We start from the raw sequence: 17,626 nt of genomic DNA, 5'->3' as shown, positions 1-17,626 counted from the left end.
CTCTGTATGTGGCGCTTGATGCCAAGTCTGCAGTTAGTTGAAGAGATGTCAGTGTGACAGATCAGATAAATCTATCATCCAAAGTAGCCACCATACACAAACATAAAAGAAACATAAATTATTTATACCAAGTGTAGCCAGGTATAATTCAGATATGTCCAAATGAGTCCAAATGATTTTCATGACAAGTAATGGAATAAAATAAATGTTCTGGTTTTTGAATTTTTTTATTAACAAAAAATGTCTAATTTAATCTAGGCTACTTAATGACTTAATTAACATTTTCCTCAAATAAACATTTACAATATGCCATTAAAAAAAAAAAATCAGTTAAATTCCATTTTGTGTGATGTTTTCACATTTTTGGAGTATGATCACTGCTAGTTGATTGTTTGCTACTGACTACAAAATGAATGATAAGGGAGGGAAACAGCTAGCCATACAAGGGAGGCACAAGACTCCACACAAGTCTGCAAACTTAAAAATAAATGAATAGGCTAAATGAATAAATAAATAGCTCCCTGTCTTATCTTGACTATAGGGTTAGGGGTTAGCATCCATCTCATTTGACCTTGAGCAGACCTGTGATGCTAGGCTATTGTGCCTTTTATTGTTATACTTATTATATAAGTCTATTGGTTTTTAATTTAATTTTACATTATAATGACTAGGCGGGTGTATAGAAAACTCTTAGGCCACACGGGCTATTTTATTATTTAGGATGCAAATGATTAGACAGACTTTTGACTTAACGCTGCTTTTGTCATGTTTTTTTTTACTGGTCAATTTAATGCTTGTGTGTGTGTGAAAGGCAAGCGTGTTGTCATTAAACTAATCCAGAAAATCTAACATGGTTTTATTGCTGTTCCCTTGGTAACAAGCAAACCCTTGCCCTTTTAGCCTACTGGCATTCGTGTAGACCATACCACTTTGAGTCCGTAAAGGGGGGGAGATACTAGATAGAAACGCAAAATCAAACCCTTTTTTGGCGATAACTTAAACTTTCGAAGTAATTATGAATATTAGTTAGGTATATCATCGATAGGTCGTTATATATCTCATTATTTGTTGTCAAATATTTAATTCTTGGCAGTGAAAAGATACTCAGCGCACCCCGGGAAACCCCTGCTCATCACATCAAACTGACGGTTATACAGTAAGCTGTTAGACGCTTGTTGCTTAAATCTGTGCAGTGCCATAAAGTAAAGAAGAAACGACGTCAGGCGCGTACACGGAATAACAAGCTTTAATTCCTACAGCAGAGTAAAAACAACATGGGTTGTTGACCAGACCTCTCTTGAGCACTCGTCACCTTGTTTTCGTTAGTTCAGTTGTGCTGCCGTGTCGTCTGACCGAGCTGGTGCGTGATCGCCGTATCCTTCGGGATGATGAGGTAAGCAGGTGGACTCCTCTGCTAACAGCGATGCTAACGTAAGCTAATAAATGTAAATGTGAACGTACTGTAATATGTCAGCCCATGACAGCGGTGCAGTTAGCCTGCCAGCTGTGTGGTTGTGGTTAGCTAGCTGAAGTAGCCGAGATGAGAAAGCAAAACAGAGACGAAAGCATTCCTTCGAAGTAACAAACTGTGCAAGCAGGATAATGTGATGCTACACTGTCAGGTAGGGTGACTGTCGCAGTTTATTAACACTGGGGGGTGGAGGGGTGGGGTGGGGAGTATTAAGTACCTTTTACTTTACTACAAATACTATTACAACACTGTAACAGTACTTCATTAACGTTACAAGTAAAAGTCCTGTATGAAAAGTGAAAGTACTCAATGAAGAAAGATGTCCTCATGACTGGTATATTAATGTATATCCTTAGATTTGTATTATTAATGCAAGTGTACAGCCTTTAAATATTACTTTTACTAATATGTATAACTGCAATGTAGGATTATTAAAGTGATGGATTGTGTGCTATATTTTATAAAAAGTCAGAAGAAAAAGAAAGGAGAAGTGCCATCACAATTACCCAGAGCCAAAAGTGACAGTCCCCCTGTCTGTTTTGTCCAAACCAGTAAAGAAAGGAAACAAATCTTCACTGACATTTTTTACATAACAATTATAAAAGCAGCTGCCATTTCATTTTCTATCAATTGCATAATAGTATTGTTTGTTTGTTTTTACAGCCAGTTATTTAATCTGTAAAGGGAACATCGTGCTTTATAGAGTCATCAGATAAATGCAGTGGAGTTATAGGATATTCCACAGTATCCCTCTGAAATGTTATGGAGCAGAAATTGGTATGAAAGGAAAATACTTAAGTAAGCGTGTGTCAAATTTGTGTTTTAAATACAGTATTTCGTAGGAGTTACATTAGTTACTATTACTATTATTTACTAATAGTAGTACGTATGTAGTATTATTATTACTACATGTTCTTTTAGCTGTTTGTGTATTGCTGTGATGTCATTTTGTGTCCTGCCCTCCTGCCCCTTAGCTACCAGGCCGTTGTTTAAATAAGTATGTTTTCTTAGTAATTTTGCCTGGTTTGCCTGGTTTTCTTCTATCCTTCCTTCAAGTGTTGAAATTAAGAGATATTACTGCACATGCAGAGTTGTTGTAGGGGTGTTGTGTCCATCATCTGACGTACACAACTTACATTCTTTGGTTTCCAGTGTTTTCAGCTTCTACTCAAAATGCTTTACACCACACAACATAAAGGAGGCATTGCAGCAAGAAGTCATCCACTGTGCTGAATTTAGAAAAACAAAACGTTTTAATAAACGTAATAATAATACTAAGATGTAGATGTCAATGTGAACCTTTATGTTTCTATACATCTTTTTCAATTTCAATATCATATTTTAATCATAATTTAAGAGTCAACTCAGCAAAGTCTTTCTCCAAGCTGTGCAGCCTGTTTTCACACAGTATACTGGATTCTGGGTTTCTATTGGCCGATGTCTGACTGGGAGGATCTTTCCAGAGGCCGGCACCCAGGCAGGAAGGGGGTGGCTGGAAACATAGCTGGAAAAGCTTCAGCCAGAGTTACAGAGGCAGTGTGCTTTTACTGTTGTGGAAAGAAAATCTTTTGTGACTGAATCTTCTGGATGGAGTTGAGGATAAAAACGATTCTTGTTGTCAACATTTTCACAATTTAGCTTCTGAAAAGTTGTAGCTGTATCCTAGATTCTCGGTCTGGGACAGAAGTTCTTTAGTGCTGCATGACGCGAGAGGTAGGTTTTCTTTCTCTGTTTCCTGACTTGTGCCTAAAGGAATTTGCTGCAGTATGCCGTGGGGTAGCATGCAGAGGCTGTTACAGTACAGGATCTGGGTCGATAGCAGCAGTTTTTATTCCAAAGCTGTGCCAGTTGAGTTTTTGTACGTGTGTAGGCTTTGTTAATTACTACCAGTGGAGCAACTTTTTAGCTTCACACAGATTTATTCAGCTCGTGGGTTAACCACCTTTTCTGTTTGCTCAGCAACTTCCTGTGTGTTTCACCACTTGGTGTACAGGTCGGACTATTCTGTCGTATGTTTAACTCTCAACACTGTGTGTTTGAGTTTTGTCTTTATTCCCTTTGGTGTAGCGTTAACATGTCTGGCTAGGAATCTGGCATCAAGTATTCATGTGAATATATGGAGAGTAACATATTTATAAGTAGACTGTAGAGAATGGAGAGAAAAAAGACAATGAAATGTATGAAAAAAATTAAATGTAGTTTGGATTTGTAATCTTTATGCTGATGGAACTGAATGTTAGACATGTAGCCTAACCCAGTTCTTATGGTGTTATGGATTTTGAGCTCATGTACTGTAATAGATATATTGATTACCATGACACCACCCAGTTACACATCCCCAGCTAGCACAACAACTGCGGCTGTGTGTTTCTATCATGCTAATGATTTTACAGAAGAACTGGGCCTAGAGAGGTTTTTTATATTTTATATTGGACTTATGTGCAGACCAAGTACAGTACAGTTACATTTTACAAAGTTCAGAAAGTTCAGTCACAATACTGAACGTCTGTATCCTCTACCACTTAGCTACTGTGAGCAACTAATAGGCTGGATAAAGGTGATTTATGGTGGCTTTAATCACATGTGGAACACTGAATTAAACTGAATTATCAATGTTTGGCTGAATGATTAAAGTGATTTGTGTCATTGTTTACACTAAAGTGAAACTGCATGATGGTGGCAGCAGTTTATTTAGTTAAATTCAGACTTTGTAGAGGGGTCAGATTATTTGTTTTGGACAAAAATGTATGACTTTCCGAGAAGAAAATTAGGATATGTTAATTCAGTCTCTATTCACGTTCCATTGCGACTGATAAATAAGTTATTAAGTCCTGTGCTGGCAGGCTGATGGTCTTTTAACAGCAGAACTTTGCCCATGCACTGTACAGTGAACTGTGGAGATCTGACAATATGATCTGGCATGTGTCTTGTGTCTGGCATGCTTTCTTGGCCAACAGAAGGAATTTGTAATATCTTACCAGTATTAAGGGCGAGGGGGCTTCCAAGTTCTTATCTATGCTCTTTTTTAAGCCATAGTGCTTGCATTGAGTCTCTTGCTGTGCAGCACAGTGGTCTCACTGAAACGAATAAGAAGACTTTGACATAGACTATTGTTTGTCTCCAAGACACAGAATCTTAGTTTGGTAGCTTTTTCATCAGGCTATGATGGTACTAAAGTTCTCTCCTCTCTGAAATGTATTTAGTGTCAATCATGTTCAAGGTCTTAGTTTGTTATTGTTGTTACTGCTGGTTTTTTGATCGTCTTGTCTTGTTGACAGTATTTTTCAATTATTGACTGATATGGAAGATGTTTTCTCGATTCAGTGAATTTCCTCGTATACAAACTGCTATAATGTGTTCAAAATGAAGTCTTCAGATGTTTTGTTTTGTGACTGGCAGTACGAAAACTCAAATGCATTCGGTTTACAATGATATAAAAGAGACAAAAGCAGCAAAGTCTGACATTTAAGATGCTGGAACCAGGAATGTTTTTGCTTGAAAACAGATCAAAAGACTCAATTAATTTTGTCAATCAGTAATTGGTTGAAAAAAGTAGTTGTTGCAGATATAGTGTTAGTTAGCGAATGATTTTAGATACAGTAACAAGTTACATGGACAGGTTAGTTTCAAACTATGAAATTGGGTTTGTCTTCTGAGAGTCTGACATCACAAACCTATCATTAATTTTACACATTTGTTGTTTGATCCTGTTTGCTTTCTTTCCATGACATCAGCCATGAGTGTTGAGAAATAATTATGTCTAAATGTGAGAACTGCAAACCAATGGTACTGTAATTTTGATGTGTATTTGAAAACAAAGTCATGAATTTACACATTTTTGTCTTTCAGATCAACAATAGAAAGTGCCTTTGAGAAGATATCCCCGACTTGAAGCTGGTCCATGTGAACTGGCCTGTGTCTGCTTTTTTTTAAGGCCAGACTAGAGCACCAACACGGGATACCTCAGCCGCAAGACTTTCGCACAACATCAGCGCCAAAATGATGTTAAAGTAGAACCACAGCATAAGAGAATAAGAGGACGGAGATGAATTACTTGAGAATGACTACACTGACAAGCCTGCATTAGATTTCCCTCACTTGTCACCATCGTTTGTGGAATATACGATTTCACTTGACCAAGAAAAAGACAAACAAAAACTTACATTTACAAGTGTTTCTCAGCTGTCAGATCTTTCGCCTCCAGCTGATGGAGGACTCATCCGCCTGTCTTAGAAGAGGACCTTGTATCTACAGTCTAGCTACAGATTTTAGTTCATGAGGCACGCGACAATAAGATTAAGTTTTAGAATTTAATGTATGGTTAAAACCTTTGGACATGGCGTTGAATATTTCCTCAGTAAGAGACACAAAATGGCTGACTCTGGAAGTCTGTCGACAGTTTCAGCGGGGAAACTGTTCTCGTAGGGATGAGGAATGCAAATTCGCTCATCCACCGAAGAGCTGCCAAGTCGAAAATGGTAGAGTTATTGCCTGCTTTGACTCACTGAAGGTAAGATATATTGCATACAGTAATATCTGTGACAGTTTAATGATCCTTTACTGAATATAAGAAAATTTTGCCCATGTGTAAAGGGGAAGGAAACTCCCATGAAATGAAGAGTAATTTTCCATGTTGTTACCTGTGTCCTTCAGTGAGTGGTTTCTCTTTTGTGTTGTGTCAGATATGTTTCAGAAATCCCTTTCCACATTTATTTTACAACCCCTTTTACTTTCCTTAAAGGTTTTTGCAGTTTTAAAACGGCTCAAATTGCTGGTTCTGTTCAGTACAATATGATGATGAGTTTTAAGGCCATCTAGTTAGCTCATCACATTGAACAATTAAACATTGTTCGTGTCTACATCTACCACTACCTACCAAGTCCCATTCAAAGAATTTACCAGGGGTCACAAATGAAGTCAAACTCAACATTTGCCTGATTAGTTTAGGTAAAAAAAAAAAAAGTCTGGGTGATAATAATAACTCCAATCATATTTCCAAAAACAGTAAAATATCTGACAGATAATACTCCACCTATATTTTCTGAGATTACGTCTGGCAACCAGTCGGATTTCAGCCAGTTTATTCTCCTGTTTGCTCTGTTGCTCTGTGTGAGGCCAGGGTTGACTTAATCCACTCTCACACATTCACTATCACAACACAATACAGCTTTGCCCCCAGGATTATTCTCATGTTGAGTCATCGTCTTATCTCCTCACTGTAGGCAGTTTATACGCAGCTTGTCTGTGCCCTGGTGGTCAAGGGCTGGGCAGTATTAACATAAAGTAGCAGCCTTATTCCTTTATCTAAAAACAACAGTAATTGTCCATCTTGAATATTGTGAAGTAGGTTATCAAGGAGAGGAAATGAGCTTAGGCTTAAGGGTAAGTGCTAGGTCATTACAGACGTTAATCATGGGAAGTGTTAGTCTGAGTTACCTCTAAACTCTAAAACCTTTTGTGATCAGAAACTCAAATGCCCTCTGGAAAATACACCTTGCCTACATCCATTGGTCAAAACCAATGAAAATCAATTATGTCATGTCAACAGTAAACTACATCTCCACATTAATCAAAACTGCAGTGCTAATCTTTGTTTTCTTAACCACTTCCAATGCAGATATTGTTATTGGCTACAAGTTGTGTCAAATAAGTAGATTGTTTTGATCCAAGTTAAATTAGTTTGTCAGTGTACACTGGGATCGAAAAGTCTGAGACCAGTTTCCATGGTAGATCCATCACGCCTGTCATTAATGACAAACACCCGCTAACAGTAGAACCTCGGAGACTTTCCTATGTTAAGAAACAGCTTTGTCTGTTGGAACAATGAAACTCTGTCACGACCATTTCTTGTTTAGTGTGAAAGTTGTGATCATAATGGGATTCACAACAGACATGTTTAGGTCAGACATCTGCAGTATGTTACTGCTTGGTGGTGCCATGCACTGCATTGATTTGGAATTTAGCCCTGATAAATGTAGTTCATGGGATGGTTCTCAAGAAAATCAAGTCCAAGGAAACATGATCCAACTTATCCCATTTCCTACCATGTAAGACAAATCAAAGCAGCAGATCTCACAAATTATGAGCTGCAAATGGAGAACATTTGACATTCTGCTGCTAAAGTGACTCGATCAATTATTTAAATAGTTTCTGATTATTTTTCTGTCAACTGACCTCTCAGTGAATTCATTACATTTTGCAGCATCCAAGAACATTAGCAGACTCAATTTTAGACTTAATAAAACTACCATTATTTTTGCTGGGATAAAGTCTGAACTTAGAATTACAGTCTGTTGTGAGGATGGGAAGAAGAGGTCAGCAAGGAAATGTGTAGCTGTTGCAGTCATGTGTTGATGTCACAGCTCTTCTTTATGAATAGGCTTTTGTCTAAGGAGTTATTAAATATCTGTTACTGACATCTCTTCTGTTGTTCTGTCGGCTCAGCTGCTACCAACTCTATGGCAACTAAGTATTCACCCTTAGTCCTTGTTTATGAAAAGACTAATAGCAACCTTTCTAAACAAATGTTTATCTCTTCCTTATCTGTTTTAACTTTTCTGCTGACGGCATTTTGTTGCCATGTGATATATTCGAGTCACAGGTCTCTGGCCATTCACTAAAAGCTCCTAACAGAGTTAACTTTGTTATAGCAAAGAATGCACATGCGTTGGTGTTGTGATTAGTTCCCCATGCCTTCAAATAAAGTCATTTTGAGAAGGGAAGCCACAAGCGAAGCATGTCGTCTCTTCCTCTATAAAAACAGTCATTTTTAGGCAGACTTGCTTTTTGTGGCTTTCTCTCAGGAGTGCTTTACAGTAGATGTTGGAGAGGTCAGTGAATTGGTTTGTCAATCAGCAGTTTCTAGCACTAAACTTCCACAGTAGCAGCCATGGATACTGAGATTTCTTTAATAAAAACCACTACTCGCATCTGTCTCTGTCTCTGTGATCTGATCAAAAGTGGACAGCTCAAAGCACAGTTGCGAACTCCACTGACGTCCTCAATCAAACTAGCCCTGGCTAGTGGCTACCACGTCTTCACAATGAACCAAAATTGTTTTACTACTTTACTATCTCATGAAGAGCTTTTCACTCAAATTCTGCCTCTCTCTCTGTCAGTCCATCCCTCACAGACACATTGATACCTGACCTGTCTGTCACTCTCAGACAAGCTAACAACAACTCATACATGTTCATGTCATAAAGGGCAGGCAAGTGAGATCTGATCGTTTGTGTGGTCATTTGGAGACACATCTGGCGACACATTTTAATACCAGCTGTGAACTGACATACTTATAGCTGTGCACTTGTGATCGGATCAGCCGAGATGTATATTACTACTAAGAGCAAGCTAAAAACTGTCAAAGCACAGTAAGCAACAGCTTCTCCATCCTTGGCATGTGAACACATTAAAAGTGTAATTGTAAACCCCAGAAATGATTTCTTTTTACACTGTATTTCAACAATTCATAAAGAGGAATGAAATATTAGAGAGATAAACCAACATTAATATTCACTGAAAAGAATTAAGCTTTGGGCGAAAGACTTGAATATGTTGGGCAAAAGAATCTCACCTCTTATTAGACTAATACAGATGCTTGATTGGCAGAAACTATATTGGTATGCGCTTGTTTATAAGCCTGTAAGGAGCTAGTAATGTAGTACTCGTGCCTAATAATCAGACTGTTGAACAATAAAGGAAACCATCACTAGATTCTCGCAGCTAGCAACCTCAGGGGTGTCTAATGTAGCCAGTCAGCTCGGTCTTGATTTCTCTCATAATTGCTACACTTCAGCCATAAAGAGAGCAGTGTGTATTAATAACGGACTCATCTTCCATCACACCTTTTACAGTACGGTCCATTTGATTTATATTGGCTCCCTCTGCACCACACTACTTATGTCTGAAGCTGTACCACCACCAATATAAAAATGATGTGTCCTTTATGTAGCATAGTAAAAAAAAAAAAAAAGGCTTTAAATTGTGTTTTATTTAAAAATTAAATTAATGTCTTCTCAGCTCTCATAGTGCTGGTGTAATCTTTATTTGCTAAATCGTCTTCCGTCCTATTAAAATGCTGTTGGGCATTGTAACAGGACATTGACAAAAACAAGACTTACGCTAGTATACCTTTGATCTGATGACCATGATATGTTGTATTGTCATATTGATGATTGACTGTCTGCAATACTGACTGTTCTCTATGCCTTTTTTCATTTATTTATTTATTTGAATACAGGGCCGATGCTCAAGAGAAAACTGCAAATATCTTCATCCGCCTTCGCACTTAAAAACCCAGTTGGAGATAAATGGGCGCAACAATCTCATCCAGCAGAAGACTGCTGCAGCCGTACTCGCCCAGCAGATGCAACTTGTGATGCCTGGCCCCAGTCTGCAGCAAGTGGTAAGATCCACATCGTGAATCCTAGCCGTTAGTTCCTTGCGTTACATAAAGGTGCTCGTCTCACTTGTAAAATATGTCATTTTATATCAAAGTCAGCTTGTCCTGTTACACAGGGACTTGGAACGAATACTGGTCTCGGTTATGGTTCATACATGACACCCTTGAGCCACGGAATGAGCCTCGTCCCATCAGACATCATCCAGAGCACCCCGGTCCTTGTTCCTGGGAGCCCACCGGTCACGGTCCAGACCTCCTCCTCCTCTTCTTCCTCCTCCTCTTCTTCTCCTTCACAGAAGCTGCAGCGTTCGGACAAACTAGAGGTAGTCATGCACCACAAGAAACTATTTAACATAAATAAGATATCAGTGCTTATGCAGGCGAGGATCATTTGACCAAATACTCAGAGCTGAATTCCTCGAGCTGTCTTTATAATTGCTCTTCCACAGGTTTGTCGTGAATTTCAGCGGGGAAACTGTGCGAGAGGGGAGACAGATTGCCGCTTTGCTCACCCCAGTGACAGTCCGATGATTGACACCACTGATAACACTGTCACCGTTTGCATGGACTATATCAAGAGCCGCTGCTCCAGGGAGAAGTGCAAGTATTTTCACCCACCTGCACACTTGCAGGCCAAAATCAAATCCAGTCAACAACAAGTCAGTCAGACAGCCATCACAGCCCAGGCCGCAGCTGCAGCCATGGTAAGACACAACCTTTTTACTTCTTACAAATTATATTTACTTTTCAAACATTTTGCCTTTAATCAGACCTATTGAAAGATCTACTATATTAGCATATGCACCAGATACATATGACATGGCAGTTAACTGATGTTTGCTAAACTGTACACTATTAATCATTTGATGACTACGTTTTGCAATTACTGTGTGCATGGAAAAGTGAACAAAAGAACAAAATCATGTTATGTACATTTTATGTAAAAAAAAATTAGTATAATAACTTTCCCTGATTTTATATAGGATACAGTATTCTGCTCCTTCTGCCATCCATAGACCATCTGTATCTTTTTATTATGAACATCAATTTTAATAGTTTCAGATTTAGGTTTTATTTCACACGATTGGGAAACATAGCTATACTTGAAAAACACATCTGTTTTCCATTTATGTTTTTTTTATTGAAAGTAAATATAGAGGAAGCATCTGCCAATCCACCCAAAAAATGATCATGTGTTATAAAAGGAGCTCCAAATTCTTTGCTTTTATGACACTACATGTTTCTTTTTCAACTGGTGATGTTGCTTTTCCCACAAAACCAAGTCATATTTCATTTAACATGAAAAGTTCTGCGCTTGCTGTGCATCACAGTAGTGCTAACTTTTATTGATTATAATGAAAAACTCTGATCAAGCAATAATAACAAGGTGATCAATGTACAATGTTAAGGGTGTACAGGAGTGTACCATATCATTGTAAATCTTGGTTGCCACCCTACTGATTATGTTGAACTACTAATTCAGGAATCTTAAAATCAACATTTCCTTCAATCAGTTCTTTTGGTTACTGCGCATGTATATTGTGTTTTATGTGGTATACTACATTCAGATTATTTTGTTTTGTTTTCCCCTTCTCACCTATCCACAATGCTGTCCCCCATGACGCACCTCTGCTTGCTGTTACCTGTATGTTAATACGCTTGAATCCCATTGGCCCACTGCCATCATGTGCTCGCTGCCTGCTATTAAAAGACTCAGTCGACTGCCAAAGCAATGAAGCGACCCCTCGAGGCAACTGTAGACCTGGTATTTTCACCTTTTGCTTTGCATGTAGCTATTAATTGTACTGTGAAAACTTTTAATTTTTTTGTCACTGTGGCTTCTTCAAGTCTCATATAGCGTTTGTGTACACAGTTAACATCAGTATCTTCAAGTGCTTAAAGGAGCTATTTGTAAGTTTTACTTTTGCTACCTAGCCAACATTAGCATTAACAGCTGTTATAATTAGTCGAGCAGAAATGGTTTAGTATGACAAGCAAAGAGCTGTCTCCAGCTGTGGAAAGCAACACTGGTGTCTGAGAAGTTTTACAAACCAGCAAGCCCTGGCCCAGTTATCACTTTCCAGTACACAGTCCCCATAGTGCGTCCTGAAGAAGTAGCATTGCTGAGTAATACAGTCTGTATTTTAACGTCTTGGATCATAAATGCAATGATGTCAGCGGCTTTTAAAAAGTGACCACCACCACCACCACCCACTTCACGCAAGAAACCATGTTCAGAGGCAGAGAAAACTTACAAATAGCCCCTTTAAGTTAACAGATATTTGTTAAATTTTTTGTGAATACATTATTCCATTCATATCTGTATTCTACAACTGTGCTTACTTTTTTTTCAATCATGTGATAGCAGTCACCTTTATTGTGTATTTGTCTAGCTGTAGTCATGAATATTCAATATTAAAAGTGTGTAAAATACAGATGAACCAAGAAAGGAGAACTCTGGGGAGATTTGGTGTTTTACCTTTTCCCCTCTCACTTTTCAGGGCTTTCCCCACAGCATCTTGCAACCCCTACCAAAGAGACCAGCTCTAGAGAAGAGTGGCTGGACCAGCTCTTTCCTCAACCCCAGTTTTTTGCACTACCACCAGGCTCTGGCCAATGCACAGCTGCACCAGCCCACTGCAGCGTTTTATCCCACAGGTTGTCTTTAAACTTGTTATGTATACAATCTTCCACTTAAAAGTAGTTGAATCACTCACCAACTTGGCAGCTGCCCGTGCCAGAATGACTCTGCTCACAGAGTGGTCTATCACATCTGAGCCTCCAAAAATGAACTAACTCTTAATCCTTTTCCTGAAGATTTTGATGGTAGACCTTTTCACAGCAGACATTTTACATTGTCATACAAAGCACAGTTGTTACTCATAATATTAACAATGGCTCAGTTGTTACTCATTATGTTAACAATGGCTCTCCCCCACAGTCGCTCATCTAAGCAAAATAGGTGGGGTCAGATTCCTTGTGATGCAGTGAACACTCATAAACAGCACTTATTAGTGAACAGCTGTTGCTGACAAGCTAATGCTAACTTAGTAACCAAGTAGCTTAGGCCTGTCGGTCACACCAACTCAGAGAGAGCTCTCCTCTGCCATTTACTTTTCTCTGAGATTTCTTTTGTTACTCAGTTTGACTTAATCTGCATCTTTCTGAAAACGTTAATGAGGTAATGCTATGGGTGTTTTTTTTGTGTACATGCACTAAATATGTTACATCAGTTCTTATCCTCTTCACATGTTTCAATCATACTAAACACATCCTCTCTTTCATTTTGATCATCACACAGGTTCTGTCTTCTGCATGGCTCCTGCGAACAGCGTTGGTAGGTGCCTTGCTCAATTTTTTTTTACACAATGCCTCATAATCAGTGGAGATCACTGAAGTGTAATTACTGTGTTTGTATGAGCAGCACAGGAAAACAAAAGCTTTCATCAGGATCTCACTGTTAGGATTCCCCTTATATAATAAGATTTTGTATCTCTATAAACATTCTCAGTTATCTTGAGGATTTGGTATATAACTGCTTGTAGCATTACTTCAAATAGCCAAAGCACAGGATACAAAATTGAAGCATTTTGGTGGATTTTGTTTGTGGAATTGCCATGCATCATGGATTAGGAAATTTGATCAGCATCCCTGAGATTTACCTCAGCGTTTTATAAGACTATACTGAATGTTTTTCCATCTATTAAATCTTGTTAAATATCCTTTAAAACCACTTTGATCACGTCTGCTAGCATTGCTGTACATGCTGTCTCTTTTGGGATGTCAAATTATTGACAGATTTCCTAATTTTATCTGTTATCAGCCGTCCTTTTGTGTTCTCCCCTGCTGTCTCGCTTTGCTGTGTGATCGTATGCCATCTGCTGGTCTAACCTAATGATGGCTTGCTGCTAATTTCATTTTATATTTGCCTGGCAAGAGAGAGTGAGAGAGAGAGAGAGAGAGAGAGAGAGAGAGAGAGAGAGTGAAACGTTGCTATGGTTACCATAATGCTCCACCTCCCTTTTCATTGCTTTCATGGTTCCCTTCCTGAAAAAGTCCCCATGATGTACAGTGCTACGCCTGCTACTGTCTCTGCAGCAACTACTCCCGCCACAAGTGTCCCCTACGCAGCAACAGCATCAGCCAATCAGGTTTGCTCCTTTTTAAAGCTTTCTGTCATAAATCCTTGAGCTCTGAGGAAGTGCTTCATCTTTACATCAGGGGAGTTGCTTCGTCAGCGTAGTGTCGCCCTGCTTGCATTGCTTATCATGAAGCTTCATTTACCTGTAGAACTACTAGGCTGCATCTCACCCCCTTTCCCTTATTACAAACATTTCTACAGAGGTCGTCCATCTGCAAACACACATTGTTTTTTGCATGTTTTTTTTTTGGTTTTGATGACGGTGTCGGTTTCATCACTCAATATGCAGTGCTAGTGTTAATAGGTGGGGAACAAATTATTGCAACACAGTAGAATTATAAGGTTGTGTAAATTATGAATAACATTTAAATTAACCCAACCAGTTTGTGTGAGTGAGTTTGTTTTTCTTGTACATGGAATTTCATGAGAAATCTTTAATAATTGTGATGTGTGTGTGAGTTATATTTTATAGTTTAGGTAAATCCAATCCACAGAATAAAAACATTTTGATAGGTGGGGTTTAAGCCTCTTAAAAATATTACCTCCTACACTCACCTGTTAATTCTTTATGCCTAGTGTCATGAACTGATACAAAACATAATGTTTTAATTCAGTCTTCCCTCTGGTGGATCCATTTGAGGCATGTTGTGCAGCTAAACATTACTTGGGGATTTCAGCTGCAATTAAAATTTAGAATAACTTATTTTGAAGTAAATGTTCAGCTGTCAAAAGGTTCATTTAACTATTACTTAATTAATTAATATAACAATCAATGTCATACGTTTTCAGGTATTCATTTCATTTAATCTTATCATTGTTGTGTCCATTATGACAATAATTTCTGGGTAATGATGAACTTGATTTGATCTTTGTCGTGTAACGTAACAGATATGACCCATACAGTATGTATGCTTGCTTATTGACTGTCTTCTGCCCCTGAAACAGATCATCCTCAAGTAACCGCCAGGAGCAGGAGTCAGTGCCACATGGCTGCTGTTCAAGGTCCCAAACAGTCTCTCTGTAAATACTCTGTTAACACCACACACCACATACAACAAGCTGCATGCACGTAACATCACTGAGATATTACTTTAATCTATAATAATAAATTGCATAACTGAGTTACTGGGATTATAGACAAATGTCACAGAAGATAATTGTATGTACTTTACACTTGAATTAACATACATCCTTAGTAATGTGCAAAACATCCTTCTATTTCCAAACCGATTCTGACACAGTCTGAGGTGCATTCAGCCTCTGAATGCTCTGTATTGATGTCTGACTCAAATTCACATGAATAAATTAAACAAGGAAACATGTGGAAATCAGACAGAAATGTAACTTACAAGCAATTGTGGGAGGTGAGCGCACACGGCACACCTAATCTGAGATCAGTTTTCAGTTGTAGACATAGCATGTTAATATTAATGGAAGGTGTTGAGAGTTATCAGTATGGTTATTGACCAACAAATTATTTTCCCCTCTTGAATGTCTTACAGTACATAACCTAAGAAAGTTTTTTTTTTCTCTCATGAATGATTGTTTATCGAGTTGGTGCCAGATTTAATTATTCTAGGTTGACCCTTAAAAAAGCACTTACCTTAACTTTAAATTTCCACTTTGTGAAAACCGTAATTGACAGCAGACTTATGGACTTTGAGGGGGTAGACACTCTGGGCTCTTTGCCCTGTTATCCCCAAAAGACAGGATCAGTGCTCCACCTCCTGGTGTGCCTTTGCATTGCACAGTGTGCATCATATGTCGAGGGAAAAGTTCTGTTTAATTCATTTGCTACAGATACTTCTACTACTTCTTGTAAAGGCAGCAAAGCAACAGTGATTCAAACTATTATTATTATTAATATTATTATTGGTCAAGGTGATGGCTGACTTGAAGATTTATCTGTGTGTCTTCATTTCAGGAGCAGGTTTCACAAAGATAGACTTTGACTGTGCTTAGATTTTAAACCTTTGATTTTGTCTGATTGGTTTATTTTCATTTTCAAAACAGATTATGGTGAATTATTCACCATGCTCAATGTGAATGGATGCAAATTGAAATATGGTCTGAACCTAAATTAATATTGTTAAAGAAGAAACATTAGACTCCATTACCATCAGCTGTAGGAAAGAAAAAAGTTCATAACCAACAAATCGTCACGAATGGACTTCTAAGTCCATGTGGGCTGAGTATGACTTCACATTACAAACCAGTCTTAAGTGTCTTAGTGAAACCAGCCCCTGGTTCAACATGAAGACTTACTGTAAGTTTTTAAGACGAGCCCCCATGGCCATTACAGTTAACTCAGTAAAAGTGTATGGGAATACTAAGACTCATTCAAACTAAAGTTCTTGTGATCCTATGAAATTCAAGTTCAGTAACGTGTGCACTTAGTCTTGCTGTTACAGTCAGTTGTCAGTACTGTATTATTTGAATGTTATAAGTGCCTAAAGAATTGTGCATGCGATGACATCTAAGCATATTTAAAAGGCTTTGTGTGAAAAATCAGTCAGTTAAATCTACTCAAGTCACGTTCGGAAAGAAATGTTTAGCAATGCCATGTCAGTGCATTAGTATGTTGTGTTTTTGCCTGTTTATATTTAGTCTTATAATTTTCATTCATGTGACATTCACTCACATTTATTTGTACTATGTATAAGAAAGAATATCCAGCTTAATTTTATTTTATTTCACATTTAAGACGATTTAGCTTTTTCCAGTGTCTCCTAATTAGTTATAAGTGCAGTGAAATACTTTATGTAGTAAAGTAGAATTTGAGGAAATAGATTTTTGGTGTAGTTGTGTATGAGTGACACCACAATATGCAATTACCTGACGCTGTTTGAAACTTAGAGCAAACAGAGAAGCCATTGTGTCTGGTTACGTGAAAATCAAAACTGACGTTAAATATATGTAATGTTCTCTTGAACACGTTTTATATACGTTTTAGTTCCCCCATTTTTAATTTTCCTTCTTCATGTTTCTGTGTCTTTTCAAGTGACTGGTATGTTTTTAAAATGTGTGTCCACGTGTGTGTGATTAACTCAGACAATCCACCAAGAGATATAGCATTTGTTAACATTTTCACAGTGTATTTTTGTTGTAAACATTTCAACATGTTATTGAATATATGGAGTATACAAGAATATGGTTTAACTTTAGCTACAAACACGTTAAAAGTTCTTAATTTTCTCTTCTATTTTATGATGAATGTAATTTATTAAGCTGACTTTAGCTCTGCTGAAGGTTCCTCAAAGGGCCTTGATCTGTTGTTTTAGCCTATGAAAAGCCGTCTGTGTCGAGGGGTCAAATGTTTGAGCAAAGAGAAGCTAAAAACATTTCATCCTTGTTACTGCCTTGTCACCTGTAAGGGACAACAAACCTCTGTATGACCAAGGCCATAGAATTGCTTTTTATGCACAAGAGTGCATTGTACAGGTCACGTTTAACAAAAAGAAAAGAAAAGTGGTTAATAGTTTGATTGTTATGATTTGTTGCTGAGGCAATCTGAAGTTGCAGTGACTGTAACTGTATTTTTGTATGTGATTACATTGTTTTTCCTTCTCACAGTAACACATTAGACTCTACTGACAGATAATTGACTGTATTA

The 17,626-nt window shown here is 38.0% G+C and overlaps 1 protein-coding gene across 6 annotated transcripts; it reads left to right on the top strand.

Annotated features, from left to right (window-relative positions):
- The first annotated feature begins 1,134 nt into the window (after positions 1–1,134).
- LOC146965058 (muscleblind-like protein 2a) lies at positions 1,135–17,481 on the top strand. 6 transcript variants are annotated; one of them, XM_085766026.1, is made up of 10 exons: positions 1,135–1,393; positions 5,321–5,981; positions 9,711–9,875; positions 9,989–10,195; positions 10,322–10,576; positions 11,584–11,637; positions 12,374–12,530; positions 13,174–13,209; positions 13,929–14,023; positions 14,959–17,481. In XM_085766026.1, the coding sequence occupies exons 2-10, from the start codon at positions 5,808–5,810 to the stop codon at positions 14,971–14,973; spliced, it is 1,158 nt and encodes a 385-aa protein (XP_085622152.1). In that variant the 5' UTR covers positions 1,135–1,393; positions 5,321–5,807; the 3' UTR covers positions 14,974–17,481. The 6 variants fall into 6 exon arrangements, with proteins under 6 accessions (XP_085622152.1, XP_085622156.1, XP_085622154.1 ...); XM_085766027.1 differs by lacking the exon at positions 1,135–1,393 and adding an exon at positions 2,947–3,184; XM_085766030.1 differs by lacking the exon at positions 11,584–11,637 and having other exon boundaries at positions 1,157–1,393.
- Positions 17,482–17,626: the final 145 nt, after the last annotated feature.

This window comes from Trachurus japonicus, chromosome 21 (genome assembly GCF_045865225.1).
Source record: "Trachurus japonicus isolate A0001 chromosome 21, Traja_1.0".
Classification (NCBI taxonomy): domain Eukaryota; kingdom Metazoa; phylum Chordata; class Actinopteri; order Carangiformes; family Carangidae; genus Trachurus; species Trachurus japonicus.
The sequence above is the reverse complement of the archived record's forward strand: the minus strand, read 5'-3'. Positions and strand labels throughout refer to the sequence as shown.

What these genes read in the sequence shown, in the direction of transcription:
- LOC146965058 (XM_085766025.1), top strand. Translation starts at nt 5,808, where the DNA reads ATGGCGTTGAATATTTCCTCAGTAAGAGACACAAAATGGCTGACTCTG. An exon ending in GCCCCAGTCTGCAGCAAGTG is followed by an intron (nt 9,876 to 9,988) that starts GTAAGATCCACA and finishes CCTGTTACACAG; the next exon opens with GGACTTGGAACGAATACTGG. An exon ending in GGCTCCTGCGAACAGCGTTG is followed by an intron (nt 13,210 to 14,958) that starts GTAGGTGCCTTG and finishes CCCCTGAAACAG; the next exon opens with ATCATCCTCAAGTAACCGCC.